We start from the raw sequence: 19,179 nt of genomic DNA, 5'->3' as shown, positions 1-19,179 counted from the left end.
CGCTTGTCTGTGGTAAAATAGTGTCGGTGCCATCCCAGTCTTCTTCTGTCTTTTCATTTTCGTCTGCAAGCTGCGGAGAGAGCTTAAACCTTGCTGAGGAAGTTTCAACAAGTATCAGACTCGATCAAGAGGAGAATCAAGCCTTGATTTATTCAATTATTAGAATCCTTTAGTGACCAAGCAATTTTATAAAATGGCAGAGCGCGTGAAACCCATGGGAATGGACAGGGCTCTCACTTCAAAGGTGAGTTTCACTTAGATTTGATTCATGTGCATGTTGTTGACGCCATGTTTCATGCTGCATTTTGGTTAAATCTGGATTTATTTAATAAGTGATTACTTAGAAATCATTTTATTTATTTTCAATCGGATTTCCGCTCTATGACATACCTTTGAAATAATATATGATTGATCCGGATATTTAATCCTTATTAAACACCTACAGCAGAACAATTTAGATGTGTTGACCGACGTCCGTACCTCAATATTCCTAAATACACTAAATGGAACTTTCTAAATTCCAATTTTGTTCGAGTTTCATTCACAGCGTACAGATGAACATATTTGGAAAACGTAAAAGAGGTGGACTGGGTGGGGGTAAGAAATAAGTACAAAACCGTTTTCTGGTTTTTGCCTGATTCGGGGGGAAAAAAGCACTCGTTTAATATCGCGTATGAATACGTCTGACGATATTCAGAATTGCATAGTCATTTTTCTTCTTTTGAAATAATTTAATATATTAATATGTTATGGAGTTTTACCTGAATGTTCCATGAATATATACGAAACTTAGTTTGACCTTTGATTTAGCCTCTGTATAATACAAGAAGAAACTGTAACGCCATTTCGAGGAAAATTAGTATTGCACTGGGAAGGCGTTCTTAAATTAATTCACATCATTTGACTAGAACGAGAAATATGTTCAGAAATGTCTGCCATGCTTACCATGGAATTATTCATGATGTGCTCCAGTTTGATTTAATGACGTTACTGTCTCTGTTGCTCTGTACGAGAGGCAATTAATTTAGTAGTTCAATTAAAGAAAAATCGAATTCTTCTCGAATTTTCAGACTTGCATTTGGTATCATCTGAATATATTTTAGCTTTATTTTCCTCACGCGCATCGTTTGCAAGACGCGTATTCATTCATTTTGAGCATACTTCTCCTGGGTTGAAACGTTTTCACATTGATAAAGACATGTGATTGTTTGAAGCTACTGTAGCTAGTTAAATATCTACTTTTTGCCATAATATTTCTAAGATATATGTAATTGTGCATCTAGAGTGTACTTATGAATTGGAAGAATCATCGATTGGGCTATCAGTTATTTTTTCTTTTGGAGCTCGTATAGGACTTATCAGATGTTTTGCAACACTTATGTGCACTCCCAGTTATATTTCTCAGATAAGGCATACCTTCGAGTACATTCTGTAATGTGCGTGGGCAATGATCTGTTTTTGCGTGGATACACCGTACATCAGGTATCACCATACTATCTACGTTCGTGATACATGTCCGTCCTTTTAACCATATTTTTAATGAAATCCAGTGCATTTCTTATGAAATCAGATGCCCCAGCGAATATTGTTTAATTTAAGCTCGAACTTGGACATAACATGTATTAAAAAAAATAGCTGTACGTTATGATGTATTTTCCGAAAACAGTTGGATTTGAAACAATAAACAAGTGGAATGTGTAGTGCACGTGATCTTTCCTGAAACGGCCGAATCACAGTTTTGTGCTTTGTTGTGACAGACCAACAAAAAGAAAAGCCCATAGGTTGATCTCAGTAAACAATTTTGGGCTTCAATGCTTCTTTCTATTGAACATGGTAGTATTTTTCACTGTTAGGAAATCTCCAGAAAAGCAGCGAAAATATATGATTTTCTCATCTACTGCTTTATGTTGTTGTTGTTGTTGTTGTGGGGTTTAACGCCATTTTTCAGCACACGATAGGCCATATATGGCGGCCAGTATTAATGGTGGAGGAAGAAACCGGGAAAACCCCGGAAAGAACCACCGACCCACGAGAAGCTACTGGCATGCTTTCTCACATATCCACATTGGCTGAATCTGAGACTCGAACCGGCGCAGACAGAGGTGAGATGGCAGTGATCCGTAACGGCGAACGCTTTAGACCACTCGGCCACTCGGGGCCCCACTGCTTTATGACGCACTCACAGCTGATTGCTTTAAGTGGTGTAGTGAAACCTAGAAGCAGGCGATCTTTTATTTGCTCTAAAATTTCAGTTGATTCATTTCAAGATCATATTAAATGAAATGGAAATAACAGAATGACTTTGCATAATTTTCCTGTTTTCCCGAGTTTATTTAGTTCAGTCAGAAATTTGTCGCAGTGTATCGAGTCCCACCCGATTGTAAATGTAATCAGTATTTTCTTTTTTGTGCAGAGACTTTGTATAAATGGCTAGACTTATACTAACATGAAAACTGTACAAATGCTGTGATTGCAAACACTGGCCCAAGTAACCTTCAAACACTCAGTAGACTTCATTCTCAGTCAATAGTTTAAATATACCACATATTTATTAAAATAAAACACAGGAAATGTAAACTTAATTCACAATCCTGTAAGGACTGAAGTTTGGCGTAATACTTTCCTGTCATTAAGACTCTCAATATTTGTTCACTTTGTCCTGGAATTGCTTCAGGTGCAGATTTTATTTGATATTCACAAGTTTATAATATTTGTATTTGGAAAAGACCACAGTGAAATCTGAGAATAATTCACAATCATTGGAGGTGTGAAGTATCGTTTCTGAAAGACTGGGTTATAATTTCGTCTTAATTGTATGTACGATTACGTCATCATGAGAGAACACGGAACTAAAGGCAATTGGAAATCCGGTCTTTGCCGGATTAGTTTCTACCACTAGTCCAGAAATCTGATCCTAGCTGTTACTATAAATAGCTTCATGCCGCCTCTAGAAATATGGGGGCCCATTTCAGGGCTGGCAGAGTTAATACGATATCGTGCTAACCTTGATAAAAGATGCGAAAAAAGAAAGCGAAACTTATTTAAAAAAATGTAATAAATACGTATTGGATACATAAAGTAGTTACACGAGCAAAGAAAAGAAACTTAAGGAAACACAAATTTGTATATCATCCCAAGGTAACAATGTACATCAATTTTTAGAGTTGCACAACCTTTTCAAGGTCATTCGATAATATCTAATGTAATTGGATATGTTTGATCTTTATTTTGATTTATTATTTTGTTAGATAGTACTACATGATGAATTTTGTTTTTTATTTGCTGATTTTTAGAATTTATTCTTCGTTATTTGCTTATGTTTATCTAGTGTGGTGCTCACACTCTAATTTACGGCAGTTAATGTCGTTGTTTTTAATGTTATTGTTTTATAAAAATTTCTTCATTCTATCAATAAATACCTAAACTAATTTTACACCATAGTAGTATAATTAAACGAGCTTTGTTCCTCCAACTTAGCAAAGAGTTATATTATTTCGTACAACAAGTACATATAAAAAGATAAATAAGAGGAAAATGCAGCTAAGACATATGTGCATTTTCTATCAAACCAAAATAATGTTTTAGGGATCGGTAAAGAAAGAATTCACACGAGAACATGATCAAATTTGATACAAGTAGAGTCGGTTATTGAATCGTGGTGTTCCTTTTCCAGATTCTACCATTTGCTTTAACTATGCACTTCGAAGGGCCAGTTAAGAATACATTCCATCGATGGAAAGAGAGTTGATATAAAGGACACTGGAAAACTGTATCAACAATATATATATATATATATATATATATATATATATATATATATATATATATATATATATATATATATATATATATATATATATATATATATATAATTGCATACCTGGACACGTGGGCTGGCACGTGCCACTAGGTACTTATAAAATCCCATATGAGGCCTCTCAGAAAAAAAAGAAATTCCTACCGCACCAAAGAACACTTTTTTGCCCGTAAACGCTCACATCACGGAAAGTAATATTCCTGGAACTTTCTTGGCATTGGGTGTTTTGCTTCGTCAGCAATGTTTTTTAGATTACTATCGCCAAGTTACACGAGATGATGACCTAAGTTTATATAAAATGTATGTTTTGAATTATTATCATTCTAAAATCTCCTAATCCGGTGGAATCACCCACTTTATGACATAAAGTAGTCAACATGGCTAGTTGTTTGGTTTCTTTTTGCGGGGTAAAACATTATTTTTAGCACATGATATACCTTATACGGTAGCCATTCCATTAAGATCTACTGGTCACAAACCAAAAGAGCATATGGGATGGTCCGTCGTCTGTCGTCCGTCAGTCCGTTGGCACGGGTTTGTCATCGCTAATCATCCCAGACTACTTGGAAACTAGGCATGAAACTTTACACATTCATCCCATGTTCTTGCCGGTTCTAAATTAAATTGGTTCAGCTCGGACATCCAGTATGGCCGTCAAAGCGGCCATTTTGAAAATATTTCTACATAGCTACTCCTCCGAAATGGACGTTCATAAAAATGGAGTCTTCACAACAACAAAATAAAACTTATTATGATATCTTGTTGATCCTAAATGAAAATAGTGCCAACCTGATGTCCAATGTGGGAGCTACGACGGCCATCTTGAAAATCTTATTATCGCTTCTTCTCTTGAAAGGATATCAACATGGAGTTCCACTAAAACGTCTATCTGGGATATCTAGTCGGTCCTAAATTAAAATGGTGCCGATCTGATGTCCAAATAAGGCTGCCATAGCAGCCATCTTGAAAATCTTGTTATCTCTACTCCTCCTGAATCAATGGTCATGTCAACATGACGTTTCCACTACAAGACTTTCTATAATACTTAGTTGGTCTTAAATGAATTAGTGCCGATCTAACGTACGACATGGCCAGCACAGCAGCCATCCTGAAAATATATGTATTGCTACACCTGAATGGGATGTTGTAACTTGAAAGTATCATTATCTTTATTCCTACCCAATGGATGCATATATCAACAAAGGGGTTTTCACAGATACCTACTATGAAACATAGTTGGTTCAAAATGTCTTAAACATGTTTTTGTCACTACTCTTCTTGAATGGATGTTATGTATTGCGTGGATTTGCTTAGGTATCGTAAAATATATGCACTAGAGCAGATAATTTGGAATTGTTCGTAGAATGTCAGAGATGGTTTCAACACTCATCAGTTAAAAGAAAGAAATGGTCTTGTTTTTAATTCCTGGAAATTTATTTTACATAGTAAAGCGCCAGCCCCATCAGGGGACTCTTTGGGTGTTGTTTTTTTTTTTTACTGGAAGAAGTACGCGGGAAGACCTCTGGAATAACCACCGACCCACTGGAAGCTACTGGTCAGCTTTATTACATACCCACGTTGGTCGAGAGATGAGATGTGTAATGGCGAGCGCCTTAGACCGTTAGATCAGGCGGGGACCCTGAAAAGTTATTTATCGATCTACAACGAATGAGAAATTGGACTATTACAATACATTTTAGTCTGGAGTGCAGAAGGAGCCCATGGTGTTTTTTCAGCCGGTTGTCTAATATATTCACAAACTCAGTGGAAAAATAGATTATGGATTTGTAAAAATATCTCTTGTAGTCCATGAATTATATTTTCTGGCTTGTTTGCAAATAAGCCGCCCTCCCTCGCTCTTAACATGCGCTGCGCGAGAGTCATTATATTTTTTCAGATAAAACTACACACGGTAATTACATGCAACATACGCTTTTAAGTTTGCAAGGTACCTTGCCAGATGGTTCTCATTTTCCGGTACAGCCTTTGGTTTTCTAGCGGTTGTTAGATGTCATGATAACTATATGGCTTAATTTCTTGTCTTTGATCACAGCAGGAATTGTTAACATAACTGAAATTGTTGAGCAGCGCTAAACTGACAGTTAGCTCTAATGAGGCGCTCACGGTCCAAAGGTCTGTCATTATAACGTTAATAATATCTAAAAACGTGCATCAGGTGCATTAACAAAATGGCGAACGAAAACAATTGATGGTTTTGATGACCACATGTGCAATATATATATATATATATATATATATATATATATATATATATATATATATATATATATATATATATATATATATATATATATATAGAGAGAGAGAGAGAGAGAGAGAGAGAGAGAGAGAGCGCTTAGAGTGGTTTCTTTATTTTTTCCGTACGAAAGTCAGTAAATTTCGAGACAAGGACTCCGAACTATCTTGAAACTTTGATGTCATCCAAAAGTTATTAAAGATAACAGAAAGAATATTTAGTCCGGGCTTCTGACCTAGTTTATTACTTCTTTAATTTGTTTTTGGGGAATTAAAATAAATTTAAAGTTGCTGTTTTGTCTTCTACTTTAGAAATCTCTAAGAACTCATTTTCTGGTCGATCCATACCTATTTAAGTAATCTATCTTTAATGGCAGATATGTTTTTGTTTTTGTAAGCGATTCAGGTTATCTCTCCCTGAATATTTAGCTACTAATCTAAATAATAATAATAATAATAATAATAATAATAATAATAATACAAATATTAGAATTAAAGCAACTGATCTTGAATTAGTTCTTTCTAACGATTCTTCAACTGTGAAGTATTTTACACGGAATCAGCTTCCCACTTCGTGAAAAGTGAACGTCTATTATTCTTTGAAAATAAACAGGAATTTGTAATGGCAGCCATAATTGGCATGAATGACTTGGCTTTGTCATGTCGGACGGTTCATACTAAAGGAAAAACAAACAAACCAAGATACATAAGAGTATTTCTTACAAATGGCGCATCTGATATATTGTAACAAATTTCTTTCACAAAAAAGAAAGAAAAATAGAGTAAACTTCGAAGAATTTTCCACAAAACTTGAATTAAAATTAAATCGCTTTCCGCAGTTTTACTTTAAATAGCGTAAATAATCTCTGAATCCGTCTACTTTTTGTTGTTGGCAATGTAAACATGATATTCATAAATAAATGTTTAAACCGTCTACATCAAGGTCATGACAATGAAAACATATGGCGAATTACGGTATGAAGTAAGAAGTTTATCATTCAGATTCCTTTGCGTGAGTCAGGTTAAAATAGAGGAAGCCCGGTGGAATATTCCAGAACCGCACCTCATGTACAAAGAATACTTTCGAAGAAGGCCTCATATCTGGCTAGTATGAGCTCATTCGCCAAAGAACCATTGGCTGCAAAACCATAACACTACATGCTTGTACACCATGTGTAGCACGTGCGGATTAGTTAGTAACCATAGCAACTCTACAAATACTTAGACGTCTTGTTATTGGGTTTAACGATTTTATCGTTGAAACCGAGTCTAGTGTTACTGGGAAGTAAAGATAACAGAATACGCCAACAAAACTTTCTTATGCTAGCAGTTTGAAACAATTCATGCACGAGAACAAACTTAATAGTTCCTAAAAGAAGAACAGAACACATCATGTTATCATGAAAGGTTAAATGTTATTCTCTCAAAGCTTCTGTAGACACGAAACCCTTGTTTTATTGGAAACGCAGCCATTTCTAGCAAGACAAGACATATAAAAATATATATTCCAGATGCATTCATAACGCTTTTCCACGCCATCTAAAAACAATGTCATAATTATTTCTTGGGTCTTTGTTCTTGTTTTGGTTTGGGGATTATTTTCCAGATGTGCACTGAGACGTATCGATCTTAATTCAGTTTACATTACTTTGAGGTAGAAAGGCAAATAAAACTGTAATATCCGTGTTACTTTGATTGGCAACGATTTGTTCTTTGCATTCTTCTTGTGTCACTAAAACATTATATTATCTTGCTAGAGATTCACAAGACTCAAGTAATACAGGCAGCAGATGTACCTAAATTCTGTTCTGGTTTAATTACTGATATCTGAGTTCTATCAGAGATCTAAATAGTACAGTCTGTGTTATATATATTCCATCAGAAATCTAAATAGTACAGTCTGTCAGAGATCGAAATAGTACAATCTGTTTTATATATATATATATATATATATATATATATATATATATATATATATATATATATATATATATTCCATCAGAAATCTCAATAGTATAGTCTGTGTTATATAGATTCCATCAGAGATCTAAATAGCATATATATATATATATATATATATATATATATATCTTCAGAGATCGAAATAGTACAATCTGTATTATATAGATTCCATGGTTCTACAAAGTCTTGCAATGATGTTATTTCACCATGCCTAAGACAATATGTGCATTGGTCTGGAATGGAGTCAGCGATTAAGTGGTCAAATTTTAGGTTAAATTCAACACTCTGGGACCACGTGTTCAGCAGTTATGTTCATAATTTTAGAATTACATTATGATGTTGATTTTCAGAGTTTTACAGCAGGAGGTGTATTAAATCAGCATGCTGATGCAGTCATCTTTCGATAACATTCCAAACATATCAACACATGCATTCTCAGATTGTCGGCATCTACTGATTACAGCACGGATTTATTTACAGAACTTGATACCTTAGAGCAAAGACAGATTTTGTACGAAACTTCCAGATCCTTTTAACGCTCATGTATATTCTTAAAGTTGAAAAGCTCCCCACCGTGCATGTTCTTGCATAAATGGTACATATGCAGCGGAACGATAATTTGACTGTAGCATAAACAAGACCGGGCGCGGTGGTGTGTCCCTAAAAATGCAGCTTAATCCCGTTATCTCGATATTGTCTTATGTCTGCAGATGTACCATTAAATACCATTCAGAAAATTAATTCAATCAACAGAGGTTCATTTCTTGTGGGAAGGAGATGCGTTCCATTAAGTACGACGAGCATAAATATACACAACCACATTTATGAAAAACATGGTGCATCCATGGTCCTGGTAGACCCAGTTCACAAACCTTTGAATTGGATTTTATTCCGTTCAAAATCTTGGTATTTCTTGTCTAACTCCTTTCTTTCAATAGCCTGATTAGCTACAATCCGGCAGGCGAGATACGGATTTTTCCTTTTGCAAGTTGGGTGGGTGGGTGGGGGTGCGTAATCAGTAATTAGGTGGCAAAGATATCAAACAAAACGCAGTCTAATAGTTTTATGTAGCTCGTTCCATTATATGCACTGTAGCAAGTGTCTGTACAACAGTTGCAATAACACGTAAGCATTTTTCATTATTTTAGGATGTATGGATATTAATAACCATGTTCGAAATAAATTAAAAATGAAATTTTATAAATATTAGTTCGTGGTACAATGGGTAGGGTTTCTGTTTTAGAATAGACAGTACATTCGACACGCATAATATCGTCGTAAATTCCAGTAATAAATCATATTTACATTTGCTGAGTTTGCATCTTGTTTAATGGCTTCTCTCTCCATATTCTGATTATCAACTAAGCAACTATATGCTATTTTGAACCGTGGCCAAGTCCTGAAACTAGCTATTAAGTGACGCCTTTCCCCTCTGTCGGATATTTTGCATCGTTGATTGTTTACAGCCCGTTAGGTCCGTCGGACTATATTACTCACAGCTTTGGAATTCAGCATATTACCGACCCGAAGCAGAGCGATGTTTTGGCACATCAATGACGTTCTTTCTGTACTGAGAAGTACGGGCTCTAAGCTTTCACCAGAAAACAATAATATAATTAGACATCTATCATGCCCTACGATGTGTGCCATCGTATAAAACAATCATCTAATTAGCGTAATTAAGACGGAATATGATAGTTGCCACTGTGCAAAAAGTACAGTATGTGCCCATCATTAATTAAAGCCATTTTCAGTTCTCAGTTTCGTCTACTTGCACGACGATATTAATTATGTTTGAAAGCAAACATGTTTTAAAAATATATGATTTCATACTCTAAAGCTCCCGCAATCTTATTTGTCCCAGCGGGATTTTAAAATCAGAGGGAAACGTTCATTTCCTAACGCTAGTTGCCCTTATTTACTTAAAAGTTCTGGGAATAGTTACATATATATGTATATAATTGTTTCAATTTTACTTTGGGTATTCAGATGTTTTTGAGCATTATAGATTTGCATGTAAAGCAATATATTTTCAACTGAGTCGGGCCTTATGAAAGAAGACAGCCTGATTATGATGAGGCGTATTCGGGCCTTATGAAAGAAGACAGCCTGATTATGATGAGGCGTATTCGGGCCTTATGAAAGAAGACAGTCTGATTATGATGAGGCGTATTCGGGCCTTATGAAAGAAGACAGCCTGATTATGATGAGGCGTATTCGGGTCGTATGAAAGAGGTCAGTCTTATTAAAATGGAATTCAGTCGGACCATGAGAAAGAAACCTGTCTGATTACAATGAAGATCTACTTATCAAGACGCTTATAAAAATTAGTGAGCAGGTGACTTTTGGACTTCTCAGTCGGATTTTAGTAGCGTATCAGATCAAGCGTTCTATATCTTTGTTAGGGAGAGTTATTATTAACAACGATGTGTTCAGAATGACATTGACCACTTTGAGCAGTCTAAAAGACGTAATTTGTGATTGGTGAATGAAAAGATCAAGATACTGATACGACGATCTTGATTTTAATCGGATTGGGAAGTACCTGAAGTGGCGTCCTTGATTTCTGGTCAATTAAGATCAGTGAAACAAAGGGTATTATGTACAACTACAATGTGTTTAGAATGTTATTCTTACTATAGCATCTGAAACTCGTGCAATTTGGTTATTTTATTTATTCTATAAGACGATTCTTTGAGTTTGTCGACCAATGAAAGTGGTAGTTGATTTCTCTAAAACCAGCTCAGTTACAAGAGTAGTCATTTAGAAACACAACCACTTCAATTTACAGCAACGAGCCACATCTGTTAATTCCAGACTCGGGTGTTTATTTGTCTTGCAGCCAAAAAGGCTACTGTCTTAACAGATCTTCCCTACGTTTTATCCTGCACATTGCCTATTTGTTTATCTCGGTATTAATCGAAAGGACACAGGGTGCAGAGAGTTTCTCACTAAATACGTTCGAAATGCCTTGCTTGATGCGTTTTCCCTGTTAAAATTTCGCTGCAGGCTGATAACAGATATTCAACCAACCGCTTTGCACGTCAGATGCATTGCCGTATTTACATATTTTAGTACGCGCCATTGATGTATTACTGTATATGTAAAATACGATCTACATGAACTAGTGTTGCAAAGCATGCCTCAAAAAGATATTACATTTTAATTATGTTTGCGCACAATATATTGACTAAACGGGTTATACAAGTTGATATCAAAACGTCCACGCACTTGTCTGCATTATAGAACGAGAACAACAAATGGGTCTGCGTTTAGAACCTTCAAGTTGAAGATGAAATTCTGGGGATTGTTGACCTTGAAGTTATGAACCCTCAATACCTTCGTCAATGATGATTAATGATAATTAAATATTTTATATAGGACTGCATTAGACCGAAATAGGACTTGTTGTCGTTACGAAGTGCATTAAGTATGGTACGTCGATCTATCATTTCCACGGAATTAATATACGATCTGCCGATCTGTCATTCCCACGGAATTAAATATACGATATGTCAATGTGTCACTCCCATTGCACTAAATACGATATTGCACTCAGTCACTCCCATTGCACTATACGATAATTCAATCTGTCACTCAAATTTCATTAATTACGATATGTCAATCTATCACTCCAGTTGCATTTAATACGATATGTCAATCTGTCACTTCCATTGCATTAATTACGATATGTCAATCTGTCACTCCAATTGCAATAATTACGATATGTCAATCTGCCACTTGCATTGCATTAATTACGATATGTCAATCTGTCACTCCAATTGCATTTAATACCATAAGTCAATCTGTTACTGTCATTGCATTTAATACGATATATCCATCTGTTACTAACATTACATTAAATACTATATGTCGATCTGTTACTAACATTGCATTTAATACGATATATCCATCTGTTACTAGCATTACATTAAATACTATATGTCGAGCTGTTACTAACGTTGCATTAAATACGATATGTCGATCTGTTACTAACATTGCATTAAATACGATATGTCGATCTGTTACTTCCATTGCATTAAATACGATATGTTGATATGTTACCAACATTTCGACGTTGGTTAATTATCACCATTTAAAGTAATAATGTTTCATAACTTCTTATACAATTAACGTTTTTATCAAATTTAATTCTTCATATTTATATATAAGTGACAACAACAGTTGAGTTCAGTGCTTTATTTATTAATGTAAAACTGCTTGCCAATGCACACTCCCTAAATGATCAGTATAAATCAATAACGCCATTCAGAAAGTCGTTGTTTAATTACACACAGCAAAGGATTAATACGCTTTTTTGCCAACCACTAAATGTCAAAGTTAAAACACGCACTTTATACAAATTTATTTAAAAAAGAGAAAAAGAAAGAAATCGTTATTTCAACTTCACTCAGTTCACGTCTTAGTGATACGGGGGGGGGGGGGGGGAAGACGATATAAACTCATACCGCGAGACGACTTCTTCAAACGGCGGTTAAAAGTAATTAATGTATTCAAAGGCATTACACCCAATATCACTATCAACACCATGGACATATTAAAAACCTATAAAGAAATACTTACTTTAACTACATCGACATGAATGACGTTAACTTTAGTAATTTCATAGGCGTTCTCTCTTTAATTTAATTTTTCTGAGAAACATAATGGCTATATTCACTCTTCATGTTATCCAAGGGACGTAAATCCAACAGAATTAAACAAGTAAATGTGAGATGGGAGATAACTCCTACATTTTTTTGGCACAGAAGATTGATTTTTCTCACCTTGGGACAGACTGAACTTAAATTCAACGTTTGCCATGTTCCATGTCTTTTCTTTTGTGGATGGGGAGATAGACAAATACTAGTGACAACAAAAACGAAACAAAAGAAGCTAGAGATTACACTAATAAAATCTTTCTCATTGTATGAAAAGACACACATCGGAACAGTTCTAAAGCGGTGATAAATTACACAGAGTAGTATCATAAAATTGTAATTGGAAGCACTATAACACGTTAATAAGAACTTGAGATTACTCCTCCCCACTAAAAATAAGAGCATTCTTTTTAAATTATGCGTGAGAATCTATCATTGTTTTTTAAAAAAGTTATTATAAACTTGATTTACCCGGTGGATGTAACATGTACTGATTACTGTTACGTGGCTATTGTTACCAGCGTACTGTATTTGATTCATAGGTAAACTCAATAACACAACAACCCAGTCATCACTTTCCATAACACAACCTTCGCATGTACATGCACTCGGCCTATTCAACGGATCGAAAGCCAGCTAGCACGAAATGCTTTTTTTGCTGTAGATTATTTACAATAACTTTTTTTTAAAATTTTGTTTGTGTATAAGTGTTGACCATTGTAAACCTTGTCACTTCTAGCCATATACTCGCTCTTCTAAGATATGGGTTTTGCCCATCTAAACGAGCTTGTTTATCCAGATCACTAGACTCACTCTTCTGAGATAAGGGTTTTGCCCAGCTAAAAGAGCTTGTTTATCCAGATCACTAGACTCACTCTTCTAAGATAAGGGTTTTGCCCATCTAAAAGAGCTTGTTTATCCAGATCACTAGACTCGCTCTTCTAAGATATGGGTTTTGCCCATCTAAAAAAGATTGTTTATCCAGATCATTAGACTCGCTTTTCTAAGATATGGGTTTTGCTCATCTAAAAGAGCTTGTTTATCCAGATCACTAGACTCGCTTTTCTAAGATATGGGTTTTGGCCATCTAAAAGAGCTTGTTTATCCAGCTTAATATACTCATTGTTATAAAGTATGGGTTTTGCCCATCGGAAAGAGGTTGTTATATATAGGGGTGTAACAGACTTTAATCCAAGGAATGTATCTCATACATGTAAAATTGTCGAATAAAAACGATTAACAATTCTTCGGCTGTGAGCAGTTGGAAGAAATAATTAACACATATTTGAAAAATAGTTATTCTTTATCACATATAACCGTTCTTAAGGGAGCCACTAAATAATGTACATGAAATATAACACGACGACCCTTAAGGAAGCCACTAAATACTGTATATGAACTATATCATTTCGGCATGAAATGTTCCAAGACTGCTCTTTAGGGAGCCACTGAATACTGTACATGAACTATATCATTTCGGTTCTTAAGGGAGCCACTGAATACTGTACACGAACTATATCATTTCGGCTTTTAAGGGAAGTCTCTGAATATTGTATATGAAAGGGCACTTACCATGATTCTTTATCCATTGATTGTTTATATTATTATTGCTACACATGCATAGGACGTCGAAAAAGTGCATATATAATATTTATCTCTAGTTTCCTTTTGTCCAATAAATTATGTCATGTCGTCTTGTAAATATGGAGCAACAAAAACTTTAATCAACCTGTTCTAATATTCACGTGGCTTCACTACACCAGATAACTGTCAATAACAGATACGGTAGCTAAAGTTACGTCACTTTATCACACCGCCTAGAGACTGCTAATGGTGTCATTCTTCCATTAAAGATGCAGTTCTTCTCTCTCATCTGCAATCCACGATCTTTTACTTGCCAAAAATAAAAACTAGTTCATGGTCTTCCAGCAATGGATATGTTTAAACTTAACTTTGGGGTACAACACCTGTCTCTGTTAGTGTCATTTACTATACCTGTCTCTGTCAGTGTCTTTTACTATACCTGTCTGTTAGTGTCATTTACTATACCTGTCTCTGTCAGTGTCATTTACTAGACATGTCTCTGTCAGTGTCATTTACTATACCTGTCTCTGTCAGTGTCATTTACTATACCTGTCTCTGTCATTTACTATACCTGTCTCTGTCAGTGTCATTTACAATACCTGTCTCTGTCAGTGTCATTTACAATACCTCAGTACAAAAGTGGCTAAATGGTGCCAACTAAAGATAAATGTTCGAAGGATGTAAATATGAATTGCGAGAAAACAACCCAGGAAGACAAACTCTTCTAAAACAATGTAAAGAAAGATAAAGTACTAGATAAACTAAACCACGTAAAAATATTAACATTTGTAAACAGTATGATGCATAAAAAGATAAAGGTAATACCCATCTAAAAACCTTTGAGATGTTACTAAAATATTTGCATAAACCACATTCATTTAAAATGTCCAAGATTGAGTTTCCGCAAGCGGTTACATCAAAATACTTCAGTCTCACAAGGTAGAAATCTTCACGCTCAGTGTGATGCAGTGTTAGTGGACAATGGCATCGGGTCGAGGTTCATACTTCAGGAGGTGAACTGTAAACACAAACTGAGGATAGATTGAGAGAAGGAACAGGTGGTTCTTTCCAATGAATATATATTTTTGATGTATTAGTTTACTGTATGAAACGTCGGTGCATCTTCTTATGCTGTTTAATGAATACACCATTGTTGCCAATATAAACTTTCTTAACCATCGAGTAATGATAGCAATACGTAGCAGTCAAAGGAAGGCAATCGTATTCGCAGACTCCAAAAATATGCCCATCCGGGTTAAATCGTATCTTTCTAGGTTCAACACCTTTCTACCAATAGCACTGGCATGATAGAATAACGCCGGTAATGGAAAGTGTCATGTATTCCATGCTAACATCCCCACCTTGGACATCAGAAACAAAACTTCTATTTAGTTTTGGACGACTGGCATGTATTACATCCAGGGCCTTATTTCACAGTACATGCATGCATGTATGTCTGCTTTACGGATATAAGTGTATGGCTTATGTCTGTCTGTATATATTTATATATCAAACTATCATTAACGTTTCTTATTCTGAATTAAAATGTTAGGGCTTACGTTCAGTTTACTGTATGTTATTTTATTTTGTTAAATTTTGCCAATTTTTTTTCTTCTTTTCAAGATAATACTTCGTTATTTATTAAGTAAATTTGCAAAACGAGTATTTGCTCTGATAGTAACCTATCGTTCAAACATGTTCATTATTTGTTCTCAGATAGCCTAAAATCAGTTAACATGTGTTGATTTACTAAAATCAAAAGACCATCAACACTTAAACACAGTTTTTCAATGCTTGTAAATGTTTACTCAGACATAATTGGTTACCAGAGGGACATATATAACAGAAAAATATGCTATTTCCAGAGTAAAAGTACGGTACTCTTAGAAAAAGTGTTTCATTTACTAAGATAAATTCAGAAAACAATTGAAGTGACAAATCATGCAAAAAAAGAACGAACCCCAAGCCCCCAAAACAACCCACCTCAGGCTGACAGATGTGTCTGATAAGGCAGTTTACAAGAAATTTATATGGCAGAATATGAATTTGTTCATCTTACTCAATAACGTCATGCCACCATATCGGGCAATTTGGCACTCTCTTCATGCGGAGTTATATTGTGCGAGTCGGCAAAGTAATGAGTTTATATATAAAATATGTGCACTAGGTAAGAAAGGGCATCAAGACCTCTAGGCACCACTTCCCCCATAAAGCAATGGAGGGAATGGATTCCAATAATGTGTTGCTCTCAGCAGTGTCTGTTTTCGCTTCTTCGAACACGAATATTCGGTTACTAATATGCAGCCTTGCAGGCTGGATTCTTGAATGAACGCACGCAACATTTTAGTGATTAGGCTAAGACGACTCCCAAAACAGGCCAAGCAATAACTATGTCATAAAGAAGCAAAAGAATATAATACATATTACGAATGTATTTTATTCAAAAAGGCTTTACTCGAATTTTATTTATGCAGATCCAATTTTCTTAAAGCTTTCATGACGCTAAAAGTTAGATATTGTGTTGCTTTTGTTTAAATCTTCAAGGACCTCAAATTATAATAAATCCAATAGTACTGATTTGTTTTCTTTCTCTATGCATATTCAGGGGACGGGACCTGATTACACAATTGTGTACCTGTTAAATTAACAAGATAGGTAAATAGATAAATAAATAAATAAATGAAGGAAGATCAAAATTACCTTCTAAATTATTATTAGAATTCGACATTTAACTGAATAATAGTTTTTATGTTTTGTAAAAGTCAACTTACTTATCGATTGGTACGTCGTATAGCATTTATAATTTTTCCCATTCTTCCCACCAGGTGACAGCTAAATACGACCCGGCTGCTGAGGCTGAAGTCCGGAACTGGATCAAGAAAATTACAGGAGATGAAATACCAGAAGGAATGTACGAAGTAGAGAAGGCACTCAAAGATGGCTATATACTTTTCAGGTAAGTAGGGATAATGCTCGGTTCAAAAAGCAATATCGTGACCATGCATGGAAAAGTTCTGGATCATGTTTCAAAGGCAACACGTACAAATTTGTTTTGGATTTAATCTTCTTAGCAATACTTCAGTTCTCTTGGTTGAAGCTCAACACCGTGTTTAGGGAAATAAGTCTTCTGGCGAGGATGGATACTTCACATCACTTCCCCACGGACGCTGAAGGCACGATCCAAAACTCTGTAGCCATTGGATTATATTAAATATTGATAGTGTTCTGCTAGATATAACTCACGACAAAAGTAGTTCCGATATCATTGCAGTCAACTTTCTACCATTCCACCATTTTGTTTCAGGGGCAAGGGCTTCGCACCTATTAGAAAACTGGGTCTTAGAAGTTCTTTATATTTTCCATAAATACTTTGTCTATTCGTTTATGAATTCCTCTTAGGCTTAAAAGAATCCCTGAAATTTTAAAAGGGCTTCTCACGGAAGCTGGCGCTCTAGAATAGGTAGTAGACAGTTGTTCAGGGGAAGGTAATTTTTAATGCTTATGACCCATAAGATATGGGAATCTATGATATAACTCCAGCAACAGTACATTGTTTTACAAACAGATAGACCCTAAAGTTTAAGAAAGAATTAAAAATTTCTCTAATGAGCACCCAATACCAAAAGCTTTTGCATCAAGATATGCTTTTATAAACTGTGCTGATAAATCGTTCTCAAAGTTGATAGCTCGACTTAAAATTTCATGCCAACGGCAGTGACCTTGACCGGTTGATGAAATATGCAACTGCCGTTTTGGTTGTCTGCGTTAGGATTTGTTTAAATTCTAGATAATGAAGGTATTTACCCTCAGCACCACGAACAAACTATTCTGATAGTTTACAAAAATTGCCCAGTTTTATCAGTGCCTGAATCTGAAACTAACTTGCTTCTTTCTATAAAGTTTGCCTACTAAGGCTAGTACCTTCTTTTCCTGAAGTAATGACAGATAATATTGAAAACTAAATCTTAAAAAAATTACTAACACTCTAACTTTATTTCGCTAAGATCATTACAATTCATGATGAAAATACATACAAAGTAAGCATTAATTTATATGTGGACGAAACGAAAAACACATATGCAACATTTCTAAATTCACGTATATCAGATCTTTTGATACAAGGCATATAGTGATCTTAGTTTCGTGATATATTGTTGAATGTATAAACATCAGGCAGGTACAGGTTTTAATTTGATCTGTCTTACAGAGGATTGCAATTTATGTAGCATAATATCTTCTGTGAATATGCGTAGACTGTTGATTGACAACTAAAGAATTCCATGCTACTACTATTACTACTACTACTCTAATAATAATAATAATAATAATAATAATCTTTACTTGAAAAATTGGCCACTGACCCAGATTACATACATGTATTAAAATACGGTACAACTACAAACATAACAATTCTAGGGGTAACACACCGACTCTCTAACTAAATAGAGAAAGTATTAAGTATATTAGTATTGATTCTCTGGATAAAGTTATAAAACATGATGTGACTTTAATTAAAATAAAGGTATGAAGATACATAAGCCTTTCTCAGGTTATCATACATGGGACATTTAACAGCACAGTGAAACTGACATTCCCTATCTGCACAAAAAGGCAAAATCTTTCAGCATAGTGGCTATTTTTTTTTATACCTACCTGTTTTTGGGGGTTTTTTTTGCCATTATGCGAAGCGTTCCATTTCTGAACACGCAAAACAAGCTAAGAATGCGTGAAGAGTTCTGATCTTGTTATAGAATCGTAATCTATCCACCTCCTTTAACTCTCCATTTAGTTCTTGTTGAAAAAAAATTCTTCACAACATTGTTTAAACATAATGAAAAAAAAATAGTTTCTTGTCACCCACCCCTTGATTAACCCAAACTTCTCTCATTCCGTATGAAA

At 35.0% G+C, this 19,179-nt stretch overlaps 1 protein-coding gene across 1 annotated transcript in view; it reads left to right on the top strand.

The window, feature by feature from the left end:
• LOC149796036 (uncharacterized) overlaps positions 1 to 19,179 on the top strand; it is a 43,712-nt gene that overhangs the window by 96 nt on the left and 24,437 nt on the right. Inside the window, exons 1-2 of the mRNA XM_089965957.1 lie at positions 1 to 244; positions 17,106 to 17,236. The exon at positions 1 to 244 is cut by the window's left edge and continues 96 nt beyond it. Of these exons, the coding sequence (XP_089822083.1) occupies positions 194 to 244; positions 17,106 to 17,236 (182 nt within the window). The 5' untranslated portion in view covers positions 1 to 193. The remainder of the gene's footprint in view (positions 245 to 17,105; positions 17,237 to 19,179) is intronic.

Source organism: Sinohyriopsis cumingii, chromosome 7 (genome assembly GCF_028554795.1).
Source record: "Sinohyriopsis cumingii isolate HCF-2022 chromosome 7, ASM2855479v2, whole genome shotgun sequence".
NCBI lineage: Eukaryota > Metazoa > Mollusca > Bivalvia > Unionida > Unionidae > Sinohyriopsis > Sinohyriopsis cumingii.
The sequence above is the reverse complement of the archived record's forward strand: the minus strand, read 5'-3'. Positions and strand labels throughout refer to the sequence as shown.